The sequence below is a fragment of the Culex quinquefasciatus genome, chromosome 3 (genome assembly GCF_015732765.1).
Source record: "Culex quinquefasciatus strain JHB chromosome 3, VPISU_Cqui_1.0_pri_paternal, whole genome shotgun sequence".
NCBI classification, from domain to species: Eukaryota; Metazoa; Arthropoda; class Insecta; order Diptera; family Culicidae; genus Culex; species Culex quinquefasciatus.
In genome coordinates this window covers 13002699-13022408 of record NC_051863.1, presented here as the reverse complement: position 1 = coordinate 13022408, position 19710 = coordinate 13002699, and the positions used below count along the sequence as shown (strand labels likewise).

Below are 19710 nucleotides of genomic sequence, written 5' to 3'. Positions count from 1 at the left end.
GTATAAATACAGTTTATGTATCAAACCATCATGCCAAACATTGTCAAAAGCCTTCTCAACATCCAACAAAGCCATAGCAGTTGATTTAGACTCAAGCTTGTTCTGCTTGATGATTTTAGTTACTCTCGTAAGCTGATGAGCAGTATTATGCCCTTTCGGAAGCCAAACTGCTCATTCAAAATTATATTATTATCGTTGGTAAAATCCAAAAGCCTTGAATAGATGACCTTCTCAAAGAGTTTGGACAGACTACTCAAAAGACTAATGGGACGATAACTTGTTGGCGATGTTGGATCTTTTGAGGCTTCAAAATTGGTATGACTTTGCCCAGCTTCCAATTGGTGGGGAAGTAACCAAGTTGCAAACATTTATTGAAAATATTGGCTAGATGTTGAAAGAACTGATCACTCTGTTTTTTCAACACTAGATTAAAATGTTATCAAAGCCTGGAGCTTTCATATTTTTCATTTGTTTAACTGCAACTTTGACTTCCTCACCAGAAACATGGGAATCTGCAGGAAATTCAAAGGTAGAGTCATTGATTGTTGAAATACTATTGGCAACTGATGTTTCTTTACGGCTGGTCATGGAAGCGCCAAGATTATGTGAACTAACAAAATGAAGCCCAAGTGCATTTGCCTTTTCCTCGGATGTAATCAAAGGAGAATCCTCAACAATAAGAGGAGGAATAGGCTTTGGTTTGTTTTTAAGAACTTTTGAAAGTTTCCAAAATGGTTTTGAATAATTCCCAAGCTGGCTTACATGTTTTGAAAATTCTTGATTTCTGATATTGTCAAGTCGGTCTTGTATGATTTTGTTCAAATTGTTCACTGAAATCTTTTTGTCATAGTCCCCAGTCCGTTGATATTGTCTCCTATAAACATTCCTAAGTCTAATCAAGTGTTTAGTATCTACGTCAATATCAGTTACCTTAAAATTAACAGGAACCTCCCGAACGTTGGCAGCCTCTGCTTGGTTGATAGCCTGCTGGATCACCTCCAGCGAACGATCAATATCGGCAGAAGTTTCCGGGTGTTGATCATAGTCGATGTTGCTGTCGACCACTTGCTGAAACTGCTGCCAGTCAACGTTGTGGTAATCTTTCCGGGTTGGTTGCCGCTGCGGAGTAACGGAAGCTCCAACCTCCACAACCACCGGATAGTGATCAGAACTCAACTCTTCAAACACCTCAGGATGAGCCACGTTCTCAGCCATATTGGTAATGAAGAAGTCGATGATTGAGTGATTCCCAGACCGAGCCACCCTCGTTGGACGATCCGGACTCACAACGTTGTAGTATCCGTTTTGCAGATCGTTGTGCAGAATCACTCCGTTCCGATTCCTCCTGCTGTTGCCCCAAACTTCATGCTTCGCGTTGAGGTCACCAGCGATGATGTACTTTGCGCTCCGCCGTGTCAGCTTCTGGATATCGCCCTTCAGTTTTGCTGCTGAACCATCTCTGGCATTCACCTGACGTGGGCAGTATGCAGCAATGAAGAGTACTGGGCCAACCGAAGTGGGAATTTCCACTCCAACGGCCTCGATGATGTCCAGCTTAAAGTGTGGCAGCCGGCGTGGCTTGAGATCACGATGAACAGCGACAAGCACACCTCCTCCTCCAGAGGTGGTCCTGTCGAGCTGCGTCGCGATCTTGTAGTTTTGCAGATAAACTTTTTCACCGGGCTTCAGATGAGTTTCCGTGATGGCAGCTACGTCGATCTCCTTCTCGCGAAGAAAATCCACCAGCTCTAAGTTCTTCCTCCTAATGGAGCAAGCGTTCCAATTCAGCAGCTTGAGGGACCTACGATCCATACTGGATGACGAACGAGGTCAGCACTTCAATCTGCTGGGTCTTGGTTTTGCATCCACGCAGTGCAGCGGACATCTGTTTGAAAATATTGAGGAGTTCGGTTGAGGTGTAAAGATCATTACCATTTTCCTCAACTGCTGGTTCTTGGGTTGGTCTTGGCTCCTGGCTGAAGCCCGGTGGTGGCGGTCTCGGCTCCTGGCTGGAACCCGGCCGTGGATGATTCATCTCAGCTCTCTTCCTGGGATCCAACGGCAACGGTGCCAAGTTCGGGACCTGGCGTCGCGGTTGAAGAGGTGGAAAATTTTGCTCCACCAGGGCTGGAGGAGTTCTACGACGCTGAGGCTGATTCTTCGTCGATGCTTGCTGCCGAATTTTCACGAACTCAGCTCTCTTGGGGCACTTTCGGTCGGTTGACGAGTGCTCACCGTTGCAGTTGAGGCACTTCACCAGCGAATCTTGGATGCACTGGGATGTGATGTGCGCATCGGTACCACATTTGGCGCAACGACGCTTCAGGTGGCAGTTCTTACCTCCGTGCCCGAAACCCAGGCAGTTGAAGCATTGTGTGACGTCACGATGCACTGGTCGGTATCGCTCCCACGACACGATAATGTTGAAAACCGCTCGGATTGCCTTCAGCTCAGGAAGCGTCGTCGATCCCTTAGCCAAATGCAGCAGGTAGAGCTGGTCACGGTACTTGATGTCTTTGTTGCGTCGGCTCATTTTGTGCACGGCCAACACATCCAGTTTCAAAACTTTTAGCTCGGCAGCTAATTCCTCCACTGGCATGTCGTACAGACCTCTGACGACGATTTTGTACGGCTTATCCATGGCGACATCATGGGTAAAGTACTCCGCCTCGTTTTCGGTCAAGTAATCCTTGACCAGTTGATAGTGCTGCCTGGATTGCACCAGCACCTTAAATCCGTCCTGACACAGACGAATGTTGCCTAGGACTTTCCCAGACTTGATGAGTTCAACCAGCCCCGCTCGAAAGTCGATCGTTGCTGCTGATTGCCGCACATAAAAAGGAGGCAGTTTCTCCTTTCGCTGTTTCACTTCATTCTCCTTTGCTTCCGCTACCTGGTCCTCGTCAGGCAGTCCAGCGAACTTGTTGTTCTTCAAAAGCTGCTCCTCGTGCGATGAAGAGTTCTCCTCCTCCTCATCCATCGGTACAGTACCGTCGCTCTTTTTCGTCTTTTTGCTGTTCGATGTCACTTCCAAAAGCACCTTCCTTTTGGAAATTCCCGGTTTTTGGCCATCAGTTGAGGCCTCAACCTTCCTTTTGGAAATTCCCACTTTTTTGCCTGCTTGAGCCGCAGGTAGGGCAATATTGCCGGCGTTTTGCGCCGGGACGCGACGAGTCATGTTGATTCAGACAACCTTCACCAACGAATGCTCGGATAACAATGATTTAAATAATTTTAATTTAACTAATGCTGAAAATTTCATAATCATCATTTAAATTTTGTTGAAATCCGAGTGAAAGAAAGTCTGTTTCCATGCAATTTTATAAGATAAAGGTAGTTTATTTCTCTTGTAAGGGGAGAAGCGGTAATATGTAACCCCTAAATGAAAACTGCTTAAAATTGATTAACATTTTTGATTAATTTGGAACAAAAATGCGGGGCAATATGCACCATAACAATGGAACAAAATGCACCGAGTAATAGTAGTTTATGCAACAAGTTGCAAAAAGAAGATTTTTTCAGCACGAGTCGTACATTTATCCAACGAGGTTTACCGAGTTGGATAAATACGACGAGTGCTGAAAAAAATCAACTTTTGCAACGAGCTCACAACATTTTTTGTAATACCGAAAAACGCTTCTTGAATGGAATTTTATGTCAAACATTCAAGTGTTTAGTAAATTCACCGTTCAAAACAAAAAAATATTTAAAAATGTTACTTTTCGATAATTGTGTGAAAAGTTCAACTTTAGTTGACAGTTTTACAGCGGAATTGCAAAAAAGCAGTTTTCACTAGTCACCACTAGATGACACCGCTGTCTTTACAAAGGAGCATCACAACGGTGCAATTTTGCCCCGCCCACGCTTTTTGCATAAAATTCAATTAAAAATACTTTTTTGTGTTTTTGAACTAATCTTTCAATAGAATAATGAAGATTATGACGAAAACTATTAAAATCAACGCTTAGAATACCAATAAGTGCATTTAATATTGTTCAAAAATCATATTGAAGGATAAATGAAAATTATATCAAAACACAACATTTTAAAGTTTTGCAAATAACTTCAGCTGAATTTAGCCTACGATGGTAACAAGGTTCCAGCTTGGTTTTACAACGTTAAGCTTGCAATTGCAGAAAAAAATATTTATGTAAGTCTTGTTACAAGTTTATATTAGGGTAATTCTCCGCCAACTCACACAGCAGTTGCCTCGACCCCTCTTCGATTTGCGTGAAACTTTGTCCTAAGGGGTAACTTTTGTCCCTGATCACGAATCCGAGGTCCGTTTTTTGATATCTCGTGACGGAGGGGCGGTACGACCCCTTCCATTTTTGAACATGCGAAAAAAGATATGTTTTTCAATAATTTTCAGCCTGAAACGGTGATGAGATAGAAATTTGGTGTCAAAGGGACTTTTATGTAAATTTAAACGCCCGATTTAATGGCGCACTCAGAATCCCGAAAAAACGTATTTTTCATCGAAAAAAACACTAAAAAAGTTTTAAAAATTCTCTCATTTTCCGTTACTCGACTGTAAAAATTTTTGGAACATGTCATTTTATGGAAAATTTAATGTTCTTTTCGAATCTGCATTGACCCAGAAGGGTTTTTATCATTTAGAACAAATTTTTTCATTATAAAATTTCGTGTTTTTTCTAACTTTGCAGGGTTATTTTTTAGAGTGTAACAATGTTCTACAAAGTTGTAGAGCAGACAATTACAAAAATTTTGATATATAGACATAAAGGAATTGCTAGTAAACATCACGAGTTATCGCAATTTTACGAAAAAAAGTTTTGAAAGAGTTGGTCGTCATCGATCATGGCCGTTCATGGTCACCCGCGACAAACACGGACGACGAAACAAAGAGAAACGCAAAAAGTAACTTTTTCAAAACTTTTTTTTTCGTAAAATCGCGATAACTCGTGATGTTTACAAGCAAACCCCTTATGTCTATATATCCAAATTTTTGTAATTGTCTGCTCTACAACTTTGTAGAACATTGTTATACTCTAAAACATAACCTTAGAAAAAACACGAAATTTTAAGAAGAAAAAATTTGTTCAAAATGAAAAAATGACCCTTCTGGGTCAATGTAGATTCGAAAAGAACATTAAATTTCCCATAAAATGACATGTTCCAAAAATTTTTACAGTCGAGTAACGGAAAATGAGAGAATTTTTAAAACATTTTTAGTGTTTTTTTCGATGAAAAATACGTTAATTCGGGATTCTGAGTACGCCATTAAATCGGGCGTTTAATTTTACATAAAAATCCCTTTGGCACCAAATTTCTATCTCATCACCGTTTCAGGCTGAAAATTATTGAAAAACATATCTTTTTTCGCATGTTCAAAAATGGAAGGGGTCGTACCGCCTCTCCGTCACGAGATATCAAAAAACGGACATCGGATTCGTGATCAGGGACAAAAGTTACCCCTTAGGACAAAGTTTCACGCAAATCGAAGAGGGGTCGGGGCAACTTTTCCCAATTTCGTGTGAGTTGGTAGAGAATTACCCATTAAGACTTTTTTTTATGTTTGAGCTGTTATTTTTATAGTTGAAGGTACTACCTTTTTAAAATTGGACCGAAAAATCAAGGGGAATATTTTTTTTAAATCAATGATTCTTTGCAAAAAGACGAGCAATTGACTTCAACCAGAAAATTTTAATGGATTATCCTGCGAGGATAATGGTTTTCACCATTTTGGAGCCGTCTAAACTTGTTTAAATTAGTAAAATTTCTATGTACGGTATCAAGAAATAGTTTTTTTTTCGCGAAATAATTATTTTTCGTCTGGTCTTAGATTTGTTCGATGACTAATGATTGCAAAAAAAACTAAACCTGTAAAGAAGTACTTCAATGAATTGATCATAATCATAATCATCATAATTTTTATTATTATTTTTTTTTTTGTTGCAAGTGTTGTTAAGTGAAAAATATTTGCAGTTACCTTATTATGATTAGGATAACATAAGCCGTAATTACTATAAAAAAAATAAAATATCTTGAATTTTTGAATAGTCTATTGCTCTCAAAAATTTACAATAAATTACTGCTTTTGCCAAGGGAAATCTTGATAGAAATACACTGCCCGTTAATGCATAGTTGTCCTTTGTGCATTTTAAGCAAAGAAAGAAACGCGTTTTTATTTCAGAATTCTTAGAAAATTATTTTTAGTAAGGTGATGGTGAATAAATTCATGCATTTTTTGTAATAACTATAAAAAGCTTATTTCTACAATCTCATAAATACACGAAAAAAAGTTTATCAGCTGCACAGAAAAAAAGTTGAATTTTGGAAGGTTTAAGATTTTGTTGGTTGAATATTACCTCTTTTTTTAGTAATATTACCAGTTACTGAGGCAAGTTAAATTCATCAGTTACTGAGGCAATATTATATTATTTTTTTTTTTGTCACAAAATCTGTTATCAATTCCTGATGAATATTACCATCATTTGTTTTTATGTGTGGGAGAGAAACTTCTTTTTTGCAATTCCGGCGTGAAACTATTTAGTTTTTCTGTCTTGATCACTGAAATGGGTGCAGAAAAGTTGAACATTTCAGCACTTGTGTCATAAAGTAAAATTTTCAAAGTTTTTTTATGTTTTTGATGGTGTATGTACTTAACAGCACCTCGTTGCAAAATTTAATTTTTTTCAGCACAAGTTTCACAAACAAAATTGAGTGGTGGACATACCAAAATTTCAAGAAAATGTTCAAATCTTTATAATATAAAACAATTGTCTGATCGCGATTTGGTGTCTTCAGAATAAAATGTAGGTACAGTCCAGACTCGATCATCCGACACCTCGATTATCCGAAGTTTCGATTATCTGAAGGTTTGTATGGGACTTTGGATAATCGAATCGCGAACAAAAAAAAAATGAAGAATCGGAGAAAAAATTAACATTCGAAACATTTTCCTATTTTTTTATTCACTTTTTTTTGAATACGTTTTAAATGACCAAAAATGCCCTCAAACACACTTTTGACTTTCTATTGATTTGAAAATCGATTTTGCAATCGAAAAGATTGTTTTTGCTATTCCATCGTAAAACAACTTACCTGTCCTGTCATTCTTGAACGACGAAACTGCCTACTTTTCTCTACTAAAAATCACTGAATCGGAAAGTAATACTTTTTAATACTAGGGCTGATAAATTCTCCTTTTAAGCACTGAAATGAGTGCATAAAAGTTGATCTTACTCGGAACATTTTTTTTACTTTTCAAAAGCTCATTACTAAATGGATTGAAGTAATTTTTGAATAAAGTGTTAATCAACACTAGTTTTTTTCAGAATCCGCTCAATTTTTTTTTCTTGTGGGTGGTCGAAGGAGCCTGCTCCGGTGGGGTCGCTGGTTGGTGGGTTGGACAATCCAAAGGTGGTCCCGGGGTGGAAGATTCCTTGAAGTAAAAGTTGTTTAGTTTCTCTCATCATTCAAGCATTTGAAATCCAAGGTTTAAGCAGAAACTTGCAAATAGAGACCATCCAAAACCTGAGGGTTGTTAAGGTGGAGGATGGTCAGTTTTTGTTTTGTAGGTCGATGCGGAAGAAGAATTAAATCCAAAATAAAAAGAAGTAAGTCGATTTTTTTTAAACTTTAAAATTTATGTTTCATATTAATCACAATTTTTCGTAGCAAACTAAAACTTTGAGAACATTTTTTAGTGGTTTATATCACAAAAAATTCAAATAACTTTGTTTCAACGAGTAAAATATAAAAATAAAGCCAAAAATACGTTATGCAAAACGCAACCAACTTTAGAAGCACAAGAAAAGTTTAAATACATTGGAAGATTAAAAAGTAGCGATAAACTGTTGTAAAATTATAGTGTCTTATCTGGATTTTCGGTTGGTTTTGATTATTATTGGAAATGTTTCTGTAACCTGTAAGGCTTGATTTTCTTTTTATTTTTTTCTAGGTAATGATGGGAAAATGATTTTTATAACCATACAAAAAAATTAGGTCAGCTATGGAAACAGGTCTGAAAAGGTTAAGCTGCATGATTCGCATACCGTCACCAGGGGTGACGTTGAGTCTGGGGATGAGATTGGGACATACAAATTTCGGCATTTTTGTATGACCCAATTTCACTCCCAAACCCAATGTCACCCTTGATGACGGTAGTAGTGATTAGGCTTTTCGGATAAAACATAAAAAATAAATTTTCTTGAAAAACTTTATTTTACAATAATAAAAATATGATACTAAAAAAGTGAAACGATTACGAACACATTTCAGTTGATGGAGATTTCGGATCTTTTTATGAAACGTACAACGCCAAACAGTTCGATAAATAATCCCTGCATTATTATTTATTCACGGACCTCTTTTCCATTAATTTAAGAATTCTTTTTTTCCCCTTAAGTTTTGTAACGCACCATATCATAACAATCATTTTCAAACTTTTCTTTCCATTTTTTTCACTAATTACTGTATTTTTCTGGCTATTCTCCCACGTTTCTTTTTTTTTTATTAACCCAGCTTCACAAACCATTCCACCAACTGTGTATTTGTTTGTAATTGTGGGTTGTGTTTTCCTTTTACCTTACAATTTATACAAATTTGAACATATTCTCGTTTTCAGTTACGCGCTCTCGTTCGCTCTCTTTTTCTCACTCGCACTCGCACGACAGTCATCGCATAAATTGAAAAAAAATCTTTCCCCACTCCGGTCTTCCTTTTTTTTCTAACTTGACTTTAATTTGTTAACATTCCTGTCGTACAATATAGTTTCTTTTGTTTTGTTTTGCTTGTTCGTTTAGTTATATTTATTTTTTGTTTATTTTTTGATTTGATTTTCCGTTTGTTTTTGTTTATATTTTTTAAAAGTTTGCAGTCCCTTCCCCCCTAACTATTTACAACGGCTTAACTTGAATTGTGGAATTGTGGAATGGTTTTTTTGTTGTTGTTTTGTGTTAATTTTGGCATATAAAAACAGTTTGTTTACATCTTTTTTTTTCTCAAGTTGTCGTTCATTTTCTGGTTGTTTTGGATTTAACTAGGTTATATTTACAAACATTCTACTTTTTCGTCTTCTTTTTTTCATCGATAGTGTGTGTTTTAAGGTTACTTTTAGTTGTTTTTTTGTTGTTCATTAGATTCAGAAAAGTTTTAGTGGTAATTACAGAGTGAATTCTAGGTAATTTTTTAAAGTTAAGATTTCTTGTCTTTTTTTGCTCGTTTTTCGTCAAAGATAGCTGTTGCTTGCTCGGTCGGATTTTGGTTTCGTTAGGAGTTGACTTACAAAATTTAGACTTGGAATTGGCGCTACTACTTCCTCTCCTTCTCTCAGCAGTGTTTCCGGGTTGACCGACTGTGGACTTCCTATCAGAACCGGGTCGCGTTGTGCAGTATCCGGTCGTTACTGCTGGCGCCGGAACTGGCCGCGGACAGCGGGCCCGGCGAACCGATGGCGTCCGATGGGGGTGGCAGTGGCAGTTCCGGCACGGTTTGCAGCAAACTGGAGGGCTGTTTGAAGGGAGAAAAGATTCTCATTTTAGAACTGGTCACAGCTGTTGGTCGCCGTTGGTGGTGACGGCAAAGGAGATGGTTCGCTGGCGGGAAAGTCGTCGCGTGATGAAGCTGTTGAGGCCACTTGGACCGGGCACGGCCTGAGGAGCGTAACCGATGGACGGTCGTGGTGGGGCAGGTGGAGGTGGAGGCGGCGGTGTTGGTGGGGGTGGTGGCAAGGAGAACTAAAAAGGTAAGAAATAATAAAAAATAACATAAAAAATCTAATTAAAAAAAAAACTTGAGGCAAGTATATCTGACCCTGAACCTTAAAAAATTGCGAAGTATTCCGAAAAAAAACTCCTAATCAATTCCCATAACTCTAAATTGAATAACAAACCTAAAGCTCACCTGGGACCGCTCACAACTCAACACAACTCATGTCACAACCTTTCGTCACCCAATCCGTCCCATGTGGTTGTGTGTTTTCCGCTCCCAAGATCCAACCTCGATTGATGGCTTCCCAAAGGCGTAACACAATCCAATCATGCAACGGTAATTAATCAAACTCATCAGCAAACCCCTTTTCTCTCTCTTGGGATTGCGGGTTGAAGAATAAATTCAATCTGTTCAATTTTGAAGCTTTCCCCTCCACACAAACACTGAAAAGTTTTCTTTCCCTCTCTAATGGTTTGGGTGTTTCCATTAGAGACGTTTCCCATCTTACAAAAAAAGGTTGCGAGCTGTGAAATTACAAGCAAATTCATTTCTTAATGGCTCTTTCCGCACCACAAGGAAAACATATAACAGCAACAAAAAAAAAAAAAAAAAAAACGAAGAAAAAAAAAACATTCAAAGTGTCATTGCTTGCCCCAACACTCGGGCGATTGATTGATTACCGTTTTGCAATCAGAGCCCAAACCGAAGAGGTGGGTGTTGCTTGTTGGTAAATTTTTGCTGAGCTGTAGGATTTTCATTTCACTTAGCTCCGGAAAATTCGCCACCCAATGAATCAGCAATCGATCTGTGGTTTGATGAATGAATGGGAAAATGCATGCCTGTGTTGGTTTTTTTTAAGTCTTTTTTAAGTCTTTTTTGTATTTTTTGTTTTTTTTTTGTATTTTTTGTTTTTTTTTTTTGTCTTTTTTGTCTTTTTTGTCTTTTTTGTCTTTTTTGTCTTTTTTGTCTTTTTTGTCTTTTTTGTCTTTTTTGTCTTTTTTGTCTTTTTGTCTTTTTGTCTTTTTGTCTTTTTGTCTTTTTGTCTTTTTGTCTTTTTGTCTTTTTGTCTTTTTGTCTTTTTGTCTTTTTGTCTTTTTGTCTTTTTGTCTTTTTGTCTTTTTGTCTTTTTGTCTTTTTGTCTTTTTGTCTTTTTGTCTTTTTGTCTTTTTGTCTTTTTGTCTTTTTGTCTTTTTGTCTTTTTGTCTTTTTGTCTTTTTGTCTTTTTGTCTTTTTGTCTTTTTGTCTTTTTGTCTTTTTGTCTTTTTGTCTTTTTGTCTTTTTGTCTTTTTGTCTTTTTGTCTTTTTGTCTTTTTGTCTTTTTGTCTTTTTGTCTTTTTGTCTTTTTGTCTTTTTGTCTTTTTGTCTTTTTGTCTTTTTGTCTTTTTGTCTTTTTGTCTTTTTGTCTTTTTGTCTTTTTGTCTTTTTGTCTTTTTGTCTTTTTGTCTTTTTGTCTTTTTGTCTTTTTGTCTTTTTGTCTTTTTGTCTTTTTGTCTTTTTGTCTTTTTGTCTTTTTGTCTTTTTGTCTTTTTGTCTTTTTGTCTTTTTGTCTTTTTGTCTTTTTGTCTTTTTGTCTTTTTGTCTTTTTGTCTTTTTGTCTTTTTGTCTTTTTGTCTTTTTGTCTTTTTGTCTTTTTGTCTTTTTGTCTTTTTGTCTTTTTGTCTTTTTGTCTTTTTGTCTTTTTGTCTTTTTGTCTTTTTGTCTTTTTGTCTTTTTGTCTTTTTGTCTTTTTGTCTTTTTGTCTTTTTGTCTTTTTGTCTTTTTGTCTTTTTGTCTTTTTGTCTTTTTGTCTTTTTGTCTTTTTGTCTTTTTGTCTTTTTGTCTTTTTGTCTTTTTGTCTTTTTGTCTTTTTGTCTTTTTGTCTTTTTGTCTTTTTGTCTTTTTGTCTTTTTGTCTTTTTGTCTTTTTGTCTTTTTGTCTTTTTGTCTTTTTGTCTTTTTGTCTTTTTGTCTTTTTGTCTTTTTGTCTTTTTGTCTTTTTGTCTTTTTGTCTTTTTGTCTTTTTGTCTTTTTGTCTTTTTGTCTTTTTGTCTTTTTGTCTTTTTGTCTTTTTGTCTTTTTGTCTTTTTGTCTTTTTGTCTTTTTGTCTTTTTGTCTTTTTGTCTTTTTGTCTTTTTGTCTTTTTGTCTTTTTGTCTTTTTGTCTTTTTGTCTTTTTGTCTTTTTGTCTTTTTGTCTTTTTGTCTTTTTGTCTTTTTGTCTTTTTGTCTTTTTGTCTTTTTGTCTTTTTGTCTTTTTGTCTTTTTGTCTTTTTGTCTTTTTGTCTTTTTGTCTTTTTGTCTTTTTGTCTTTTTGTCTTTTTGTCTTTTTGTCTTTTTGTCTTTTTGTCTTTTTGTCTTTTTGTCTTTTTGTCTTTTTGTCTTTTTGTCTTTTTGTCTTTTTGTCTTTTTGTCTTTTTTGTCTTTTTGTCTTTTTGTCTTTTTGTCTTTTTGTCTTTTTGTCTTTTTGTCTTTTTGTCTTTTTGTCTTTTTGTCTTTTTGTCTTTTTTGTCTTTTTGTCTTTTTGTCTTTTTGTCTTTTTGTCTTTTTGTCTTTTTGTCTTTTTGTCTTTTTGTCTTTTTGTCTTTTTGTCTTTTTTGTCTTTTTTGTCTTTTTTGTCTTTTTTGTCTTTTTTGTCTTTTTTGTCTTTTTTGTCTTTTTTGTCTTTTTTGTCTTTTTTGTCTTTTTTGTCTTTTTTGTCTTTTTTGTCTTTTTTTTTCTTTTGTCTTTTAAGCCTTTTTGTGTTTTTTGTCTTTTAAGCCTTTTTGTGTTTTTTGTCTTTTTTTTGTATTTTTTGACTTTTTGTCTATTTTGCCTTTTTTTTCTTTTTTACTTGCTTTTTTACATAAAATCATAAAATCATAAAATCATAAAATCATAAAATCATAAAATCATAAAATCATAAAATCATGAAATCATAAAATCATAAAATCATAAAATCATAAAATCATAAAATCATAAAATCATAAAATCATAAAATCATAAAATCATAAAATCATAAAATCATAAAATCATAAAATCATAAAATCATAAAATCATAAAATCATAAAATCATAAAATCATAAAATCATAAAATCATAAAATCATAAAATCATAAAATCATAAAATCATAAAATCATAAAATCATAAAATCATAAAATCATAAAATCATAAAATCATAAAATCATAAAATCATAAAATCATAAAATCATAAAATCATAAAATCATAAAATCATCATAAAATCATAAAATCATAAAATCATAAAATCATAAAATCATAAAATCATAAAATCATAAAATCATAAAATCATAAAATCATAAAATCATAAAATCATAAAATCATAAAATCATAAAATCATAAAATCATAAAATCATAAAATCATAAAATCATAAAATCATAAAATCATAAAATCATAAAATCATAAAATCATAAAATCATAAAATCATAAAATCATAAAATCATAAAATCATAAAATCATAAAATCATAAAATCATAAAATCATAAAATCATAAAATCATAAAATCATAAAATCATAAAATCATAAAATCATAAAATCATAAAATCATAAAATCATAAAATCATAAAATCATAAAATCATAAAATCATAAAATCATAAAATCATAAAATCATAAAATCATAAAATCATAAAATCATAAAATCATAAAATCATAAAATCATAAAATCATAAAATCATAAAATCATAAAATCATAAAATCATAAAATCATAAAATCATAAAATCATAAAATCATAAAATCATAAAATCATGAAATCATAAAATCATAAAATCATAAAATCATAAAATCATAAAATCATAAAATCATAAAATCATAAAATCATAAAATCATAAAATCATAAAATCATAAAATCATAAAATCATAAAATCATAAAATCATAAAATCATAAAATCATAAAATCATAAAATCATAATATCATAAAATCATAAAATCATAAAATCATAAAATCATAAAATCATAAAATCATAAAATCATAAAATCATAAAATCATAAAATCATAAAATCATAAAATCATAAAATCATAAAATCATAAAATCATAAAATCATAAAATCATAAAATCATAATAGTGATTTTAGTTTATTGTTTTCAGAAATCTACTTAATTCTTTAAGCGATATTTGATCAGGTTTCAGGATCAGGATTGAAAATAAATTAAGGCACATAAACTTAATACCATTAAAATGATGGAAAAAATGCCTCAAAGTAAACAAATCAAACTAAAAATCATCAACCCAGCTTAGAACAACAAAGAATAAACCTCCCTATGGGGTCCGTCCCCAAACGCCACAACAAAGTGCAAAAAATCGCTCAAACTTACCGCTTCGTTGGACGACTGGCTGAGGCTGACGGGCGGGGCCACTCCACCTGCACCACTGGCAAAGAGGGGCGGGGGCGGGAACCGATCGGGGCCCATGGACGTCGGCACGGCCCCCATCAGCCCGTACGAATGGCCCACGGAGACCGGCGGCAACGAGTGCTGCTGCTGGAGGCCGGTGTGCGAAATCGGAATCCCGGGCCGGGTGTTTGTGTAGACCAAATTTGTCGAGTGGACCGCCGGGTGGTGCGCCAAATCAATCTAAATTGTGTGTGTTTTTATTTTTATTTGATTTATTTTATTGCGGAAGTGGGTGAGGGAGAGGGAAGTTCGATTTGATGCGTTTTTGAGCCCCCGCGCAAACATCAAAGTTGCATCATTGTTTCAGCCCGGCAGCCACGGCGTTGCACATGGAAATAAAAGGATCAGAATGAATATTTTATTAGAAATTGGTTTGCCGTGACGGTGTGGAGGTAGATTGCTTCCGAGGATTATTTGATGCCGAAATGGGTTTTAGAGGGTCCCTTGCCTCCCGGAACGGAACACGGAACACGGATGAGTGGATTTGCCACCAAAATGTAGTTTGCAACGGTTTTGTTGCTCGTGCGCTGTACAGAGGAAATGGGAATTACGGTTGCAAATTTGATGTGAAAGTATGCTCTGTGGGACAAAATAAAATTCGAATCAGTCGAGCTGAAATCTTAAATCCAGGTGACAAGCTTTAAAACGCAAACAAACTTGAATTGATGATCTTTTATACAGTTTTAACAGTTATCCCGAAAATTAAAAAAAAAATACAAAAATATGAAATTTTGCGAAAATGAAGCGAAAGGTAATGTTTATTTTGAACTATTTCAGGAAAAAATTGATATCTTCAGCAAAATATTGCATTTCGACGAATGATAGAAGTTATTTGACAATGAACTCGAAATAAATCTCACAGGCTTTAAAAATAATACAATGTACCGATGAAAAATGTTATTATGTTGTTATTTTATGATTTTATGATTTTATGATTTTATGATTTTATGATTTTATGATTTTATGATTTTATGATTTTATGATTTTATGATTTTATGATTTTATGATTTTATGATTTTATGATTTTATGATTTTATGATTTTATGATTTTATGATTTTATGATTTTATGATTTTATGATTTTATGATTTTATGATTTTATGATTTTATGATTTTATGATTTTATGATTTTATGATTTTATGATTTTATGATTTTATGATTTTATGATTTTATGATTTTATGATTTTATGATTTTATGATTTTATGATTTTATGATTTTATGATTTTATGATTTTATGATTTTATGATTTTATGATTTTATGATTTTATGATTTTTATGATTTTATGATTTTATGATTTTATGATTTTATGATTTTATGATTTTATGATTTTATGATTTTATGATTTTATGATTTTATGATTTTATGATTTTATGATTTTATGATTTTATGATTTTATGATTTTATGATTTTATGATTTTATGATTTTATGATTTTATGATTTTATGATTTTATGATTTTATGATTTTATGATTTTATGATTTTATGATTTTATGATTTTATGATTTTATGATTTTATGATTTTATGATTTTATGATTTTATGATTTTATGATTTTATGATTTTATGATTTTATGATTTTATGATTTTATGATTTTATGATTTTATGATTTTATGATTTTATGATTTTATGATTTTATGATTTTATGATTTTATGATTTTATGATTTTATGATTTTATGATTTTATGATTTTATGATTTTATGATTTTATGATTTTATGATTTTATGATTTTATGATTTTATGATTTTATGGTTTTATGATTTTATGATTTTATGATTTTATGATTTTATGATTGTATGATTTTATGATTTTATGATTTTATGATTTTATGATTTTATGATTTTATGATTTTATGATTTTATGATTTTATGATTTTATGATTTTATGATTTTATGATTTTATGATTTTATGATTTTATGATTTTATGATTTTATGATTTTATGGTTTTATGATTTTATGATTTTATGATTTTATGATTTTATGATTGTATGATTTTATGATTTTATGATTTTATGATTTTATGATTTTATGATTTTATGATTTTATGATTTTATGATTTTATGATTTTATGATTTTATGATTTTATGATTTTATGATTTTATGATATAGAAGTAAATCACGAAAAAAACTAAGAATTCGTAGAGAACTACTAAGGTGTAAATAAAAGGTTTTAATTGCCTTCGGAAATCTATTTTCGAGAAGGAATCTTGCAAAAGAAACCACCAGGCCATGCTGCAGAGCTATCAATTTGTTTTTTGATGTTTAGAGTCGGGATTTCTGTAAATCTGCAAATGAAAGATTAGGCTGGTACAAATATTTTTAAAAGTTTTTGTCACTCCCCCCCCCCCCCCCTTCAAAATTGGCCCGAAAAATCAGGGCGCAAAAAAAATATTTTTACAATAAACTTCAAAATTTCAATGAAACACTTAAACCAGCTGAAATCAAATTAAAATACATTCTTCTGCGTTTAAAATCATGTTTAGCATGTTTGGGTTCATTAAAAAAAAATTGAAAATTTTCGATGCAAAATCTTTTTTTTGGATACAATTTTTATTTTTGTCAGATCTTAGATTTTTTGAAAACTAGAGATTGCAAAACAACTGAACTAGTGAAAAATGCATTTTGAAACACTTTTTTCATTTAAATTTGAAGACTATGGCTTGTTATTTAAATTTTTATATCTTTTTATTTTTTTGATGAATGCTATTTTTTCCTGAAAGGGTAGAGTAGTAAATTTTACAGCTTTATGATTACATTTTCTGATGAGGTTTTGTTTACTACAGGTTTGCGGTCGGTTTCCATAATTATTAGTTTCAAGCTAATTTACACGGTGAATTAATTTTTGTGTAACCAAGACCACTTATAATTTTCAGGTCTGACTACCGAATGACTGTAGTCCACTTTTCAAAATCCTACAGTTTGAAAGCATAACTTCAAACCAAAACCCACCGTTGTTCCAAGCCGATGATGCGTTTTACTAGCCGCTGTTAGCAAAACTGTTTTCCTGGCCTGGGTAAACATCAGTCTCGGGATCAACATTTGCATACAGATTGTTAGTTTGGCAAGTTATCTGGCTGTTTGGATAGTGCCTCTACACAACTATTTATGTGCCAATGTTTGAAAACATCCTCTGTGGAGAATGCACTGTTTTGGGTTGCTTTGTTTCAACTAAATGAACCCAATTTGATGGGACTTCAATGTTTTTAATGTTAAAAGCTTCAAATTAGATTAAAATTCTTTAAAAAGTTCCGATCAATTTCAAAAATCACCACAAACTTCACGACGATGGCAAACCTTCATCATTAGCAAAGGTGACTTCAACCCGAAGCTCTTTCCGGCATCAAAGTTCAAATTTCACCGGCTGTCGTCGGCGTCGTCACCGATATAATTACCTGCGCGTAGATCGTCGGCTCACTCCGTTTGATGTCGGACTGCCGGGGCCGGCCAAGGGTCGCACTCACGTACATCTGCTGCTTCTGATGGTGCTGCTGCTGCTGCTGCTGACTGGCCAACGAGGTCAGGTCGGCGTACGTCAGGTCGTGCTGTGAACGAAACGAGCGTCGAGAAGGTCAGCGTTTAAAGCTTCCACCGTAATTACTTGATTGAACAGGCGGTCGCTTACCTTGTGCCCGTCACTTCCGTACCCGCCGATGACCGGCGTCGGAATCATGGCACTGTGCACCGGGATGTAGTTCTGGTTGTCCACGGGGTTGTACTGCTGCTGCATGCAGGACCCATCGCCCCGGCCCATCGTCGCGTAGAACGTCCGGCTGTCGTACGTGCCCGCGACCATCCCGACCGGCAGGCCCGGCTGCTGCTGGTGGTGGTGCAGGTGCTGCTGCTCGGCCAGGGCCGCCGTCGCGTACAGCCGCGGATGCGCGCCGGTACTGTTGAGCCACTCGAACGCTTTCTCGTCTTCTTCCGGCAGCAGCGGAAGGTTCCCTGCGGGATGTAGATAGACTGAAACTTATGGCACACACACTTGATGTGAGGATAGGTGGTTGTGAATGGTTTTCAAAGAGGTAGATTTGTTATCGTTTTGTTTTTATTTAAACAATTTGTTGAAATCTTGAAACAGTTTAAAATGCATTTTCCTGCGTTGATAATAATTTTTGAAATATTTGGGCGATTTTAAATATTCCTATTGTTTGTGAAATGTCGATGTAAAGAACCGGAACCAGTTTTTAATTTTTTTTTTCCAATATTTAAAAAAAATGTTTTTTTTTGTTTTTTTTTTCTCGGCCAACTCACACCGCAGTTGCCCCGACCCCTCTTCGATTTGCGTGAAACTTTGTCCTAAGGGGTAACTTTTGTCCCTGATCACGAATCCGAGGTCCGTTTTTTGATATCTCGTGACGGAGGGGCGGTACGACCCCTTCCATTTTTGAACATGCGAAAAAGAGGTGTTATTCAATAATTTGCAGCCTCAAAAGGTAATGGGATAGAAAGTTGGTGTCAAAGACACTTTTATGCAAAAATTGTATGCCTGTTTTCATTACTTTTTTTTTTTTTTTTTTGGGAGGGTGATCCAGCCGCACATCGTTGATGTCGAAACCTCTAAACTGGGCCCTCGTCCTGTCACGTCCGTCAGTAGTCTTGTCGTACATTACAACTAGAACCAGATCTGCCAATGAATTAGTACACTTCGACCAAATAAACACTGACGCTGTATGGATCTGACTCTAGAATAAATGCACAGTTGGGTGTTATTCATAAGTCCAAAATGTTCAATTATTCATATAAGTCCAAATATTCATTTGCGGATAACTACCTAACTTGAATTGAATACAAGATTTAAAGCAACCTATCCGAAAGCTACTCTTATCTCAAATCCCCGACATTTTAATTATTAACCAAAAAAACGTTTCTTTTAAAACCTGTCTGGCTTCTTTTAAAAAACAAAAAAAAATAACAATTGATATTTTACAAGTCGTGAATTGAAAAAGAGACGACCATTTGTTCGTCAGAATTCCAGTAGATCCTCGATTCGCAACAATGGTCGATACAATCATAATCCGACAACCGTTAGTTCAACAGATCAACGAATTTAGTCCGATATCATTTCACTATTGATTGATCGAGACTCTATGAAAATTTTGACAAATTAGAATGGTTTTTATGCTACTTGAATGAAAATCACCGATTCTGATAGAATTACTAAATTCACTGTTACTAATTTTGTCCCTAAATAACTAAAGGCAAAGTATAAAAAGTTGATATTTATAGTTAAAATCCTAAATTCTACAATCACTATTTTTTTAAACCCGCATCCTAACCTGACACCCACATTAAGATAGGGAAAAATCACATATGTAGCGGTTTATTGTACAAATGTGATATTTCCACTATCAGAGAACCTCCTTGTCTCGATGACAGCTTACCGGTCATCGATTAAGCCCTGAGACTACGCCAAAGTGGGTTCTCGCAGCATGAAGTGGTGTCCATGTGTAAAAATGGAAGCTTCAGCAATATACTGAACACTTCGATTTTAATTCCACATCGAATCAAATCATACTCTTTGCCAAACAAGCATCAAACCTATGACACTCATTATGACAAAGCCCAGGGAAAAATTGTATGCCTGTTTGCCTGTTTTCATTACGTATTCAAAATCCCAAAAAAAACACCAGAAAAGTTTTAAAAACTCTGCCATTTTCCGTTACTTGAC

At 34.1% G+C, this 19710-nt stretch overlaps 1 protein-coding gene across 5 annotated transcripts in view; it reads right to left on the bottom strand.

The window, feature by feature from the left end:
- Positions 1-8294: 8294 nt before the first annotated feature.
- The window catches only part of LOC6050607 (nephrin), a 426239-nt gene continuing 414823 nt past the window's right edge, over positions 8295-19710 (bottom strand). For 2 of the 5 annotated variants that reach the window (XM_038266070.1, XM_038266075.1), the window contains exons 15-18: positions 17665-17984; positions 17435-17584; positions 13965-14222; positions 9334-9704 (exon numbers count right to left, since the gene is read on the bottom strand). In XM_038266070.1, the coding sequence (XP_038121998.1) occupies positions 9516-9704; positions 13965-14222; positions 17435-17584; positions 17665-17984 (917 nt within the window). In that variant the 3' untranslated portion in view covers positions 9334-9515. Of the gene's footprint in view, positions 9705-13964; positions 14223-17434; positions 17585-17664; positions 17985-19710 lie in introns of all 5 variants that reach the window. The other 3 variants (XM_038266076.1, XM_038266071.1, XM_038266074.1) reach the window with 3 other exon arrangements.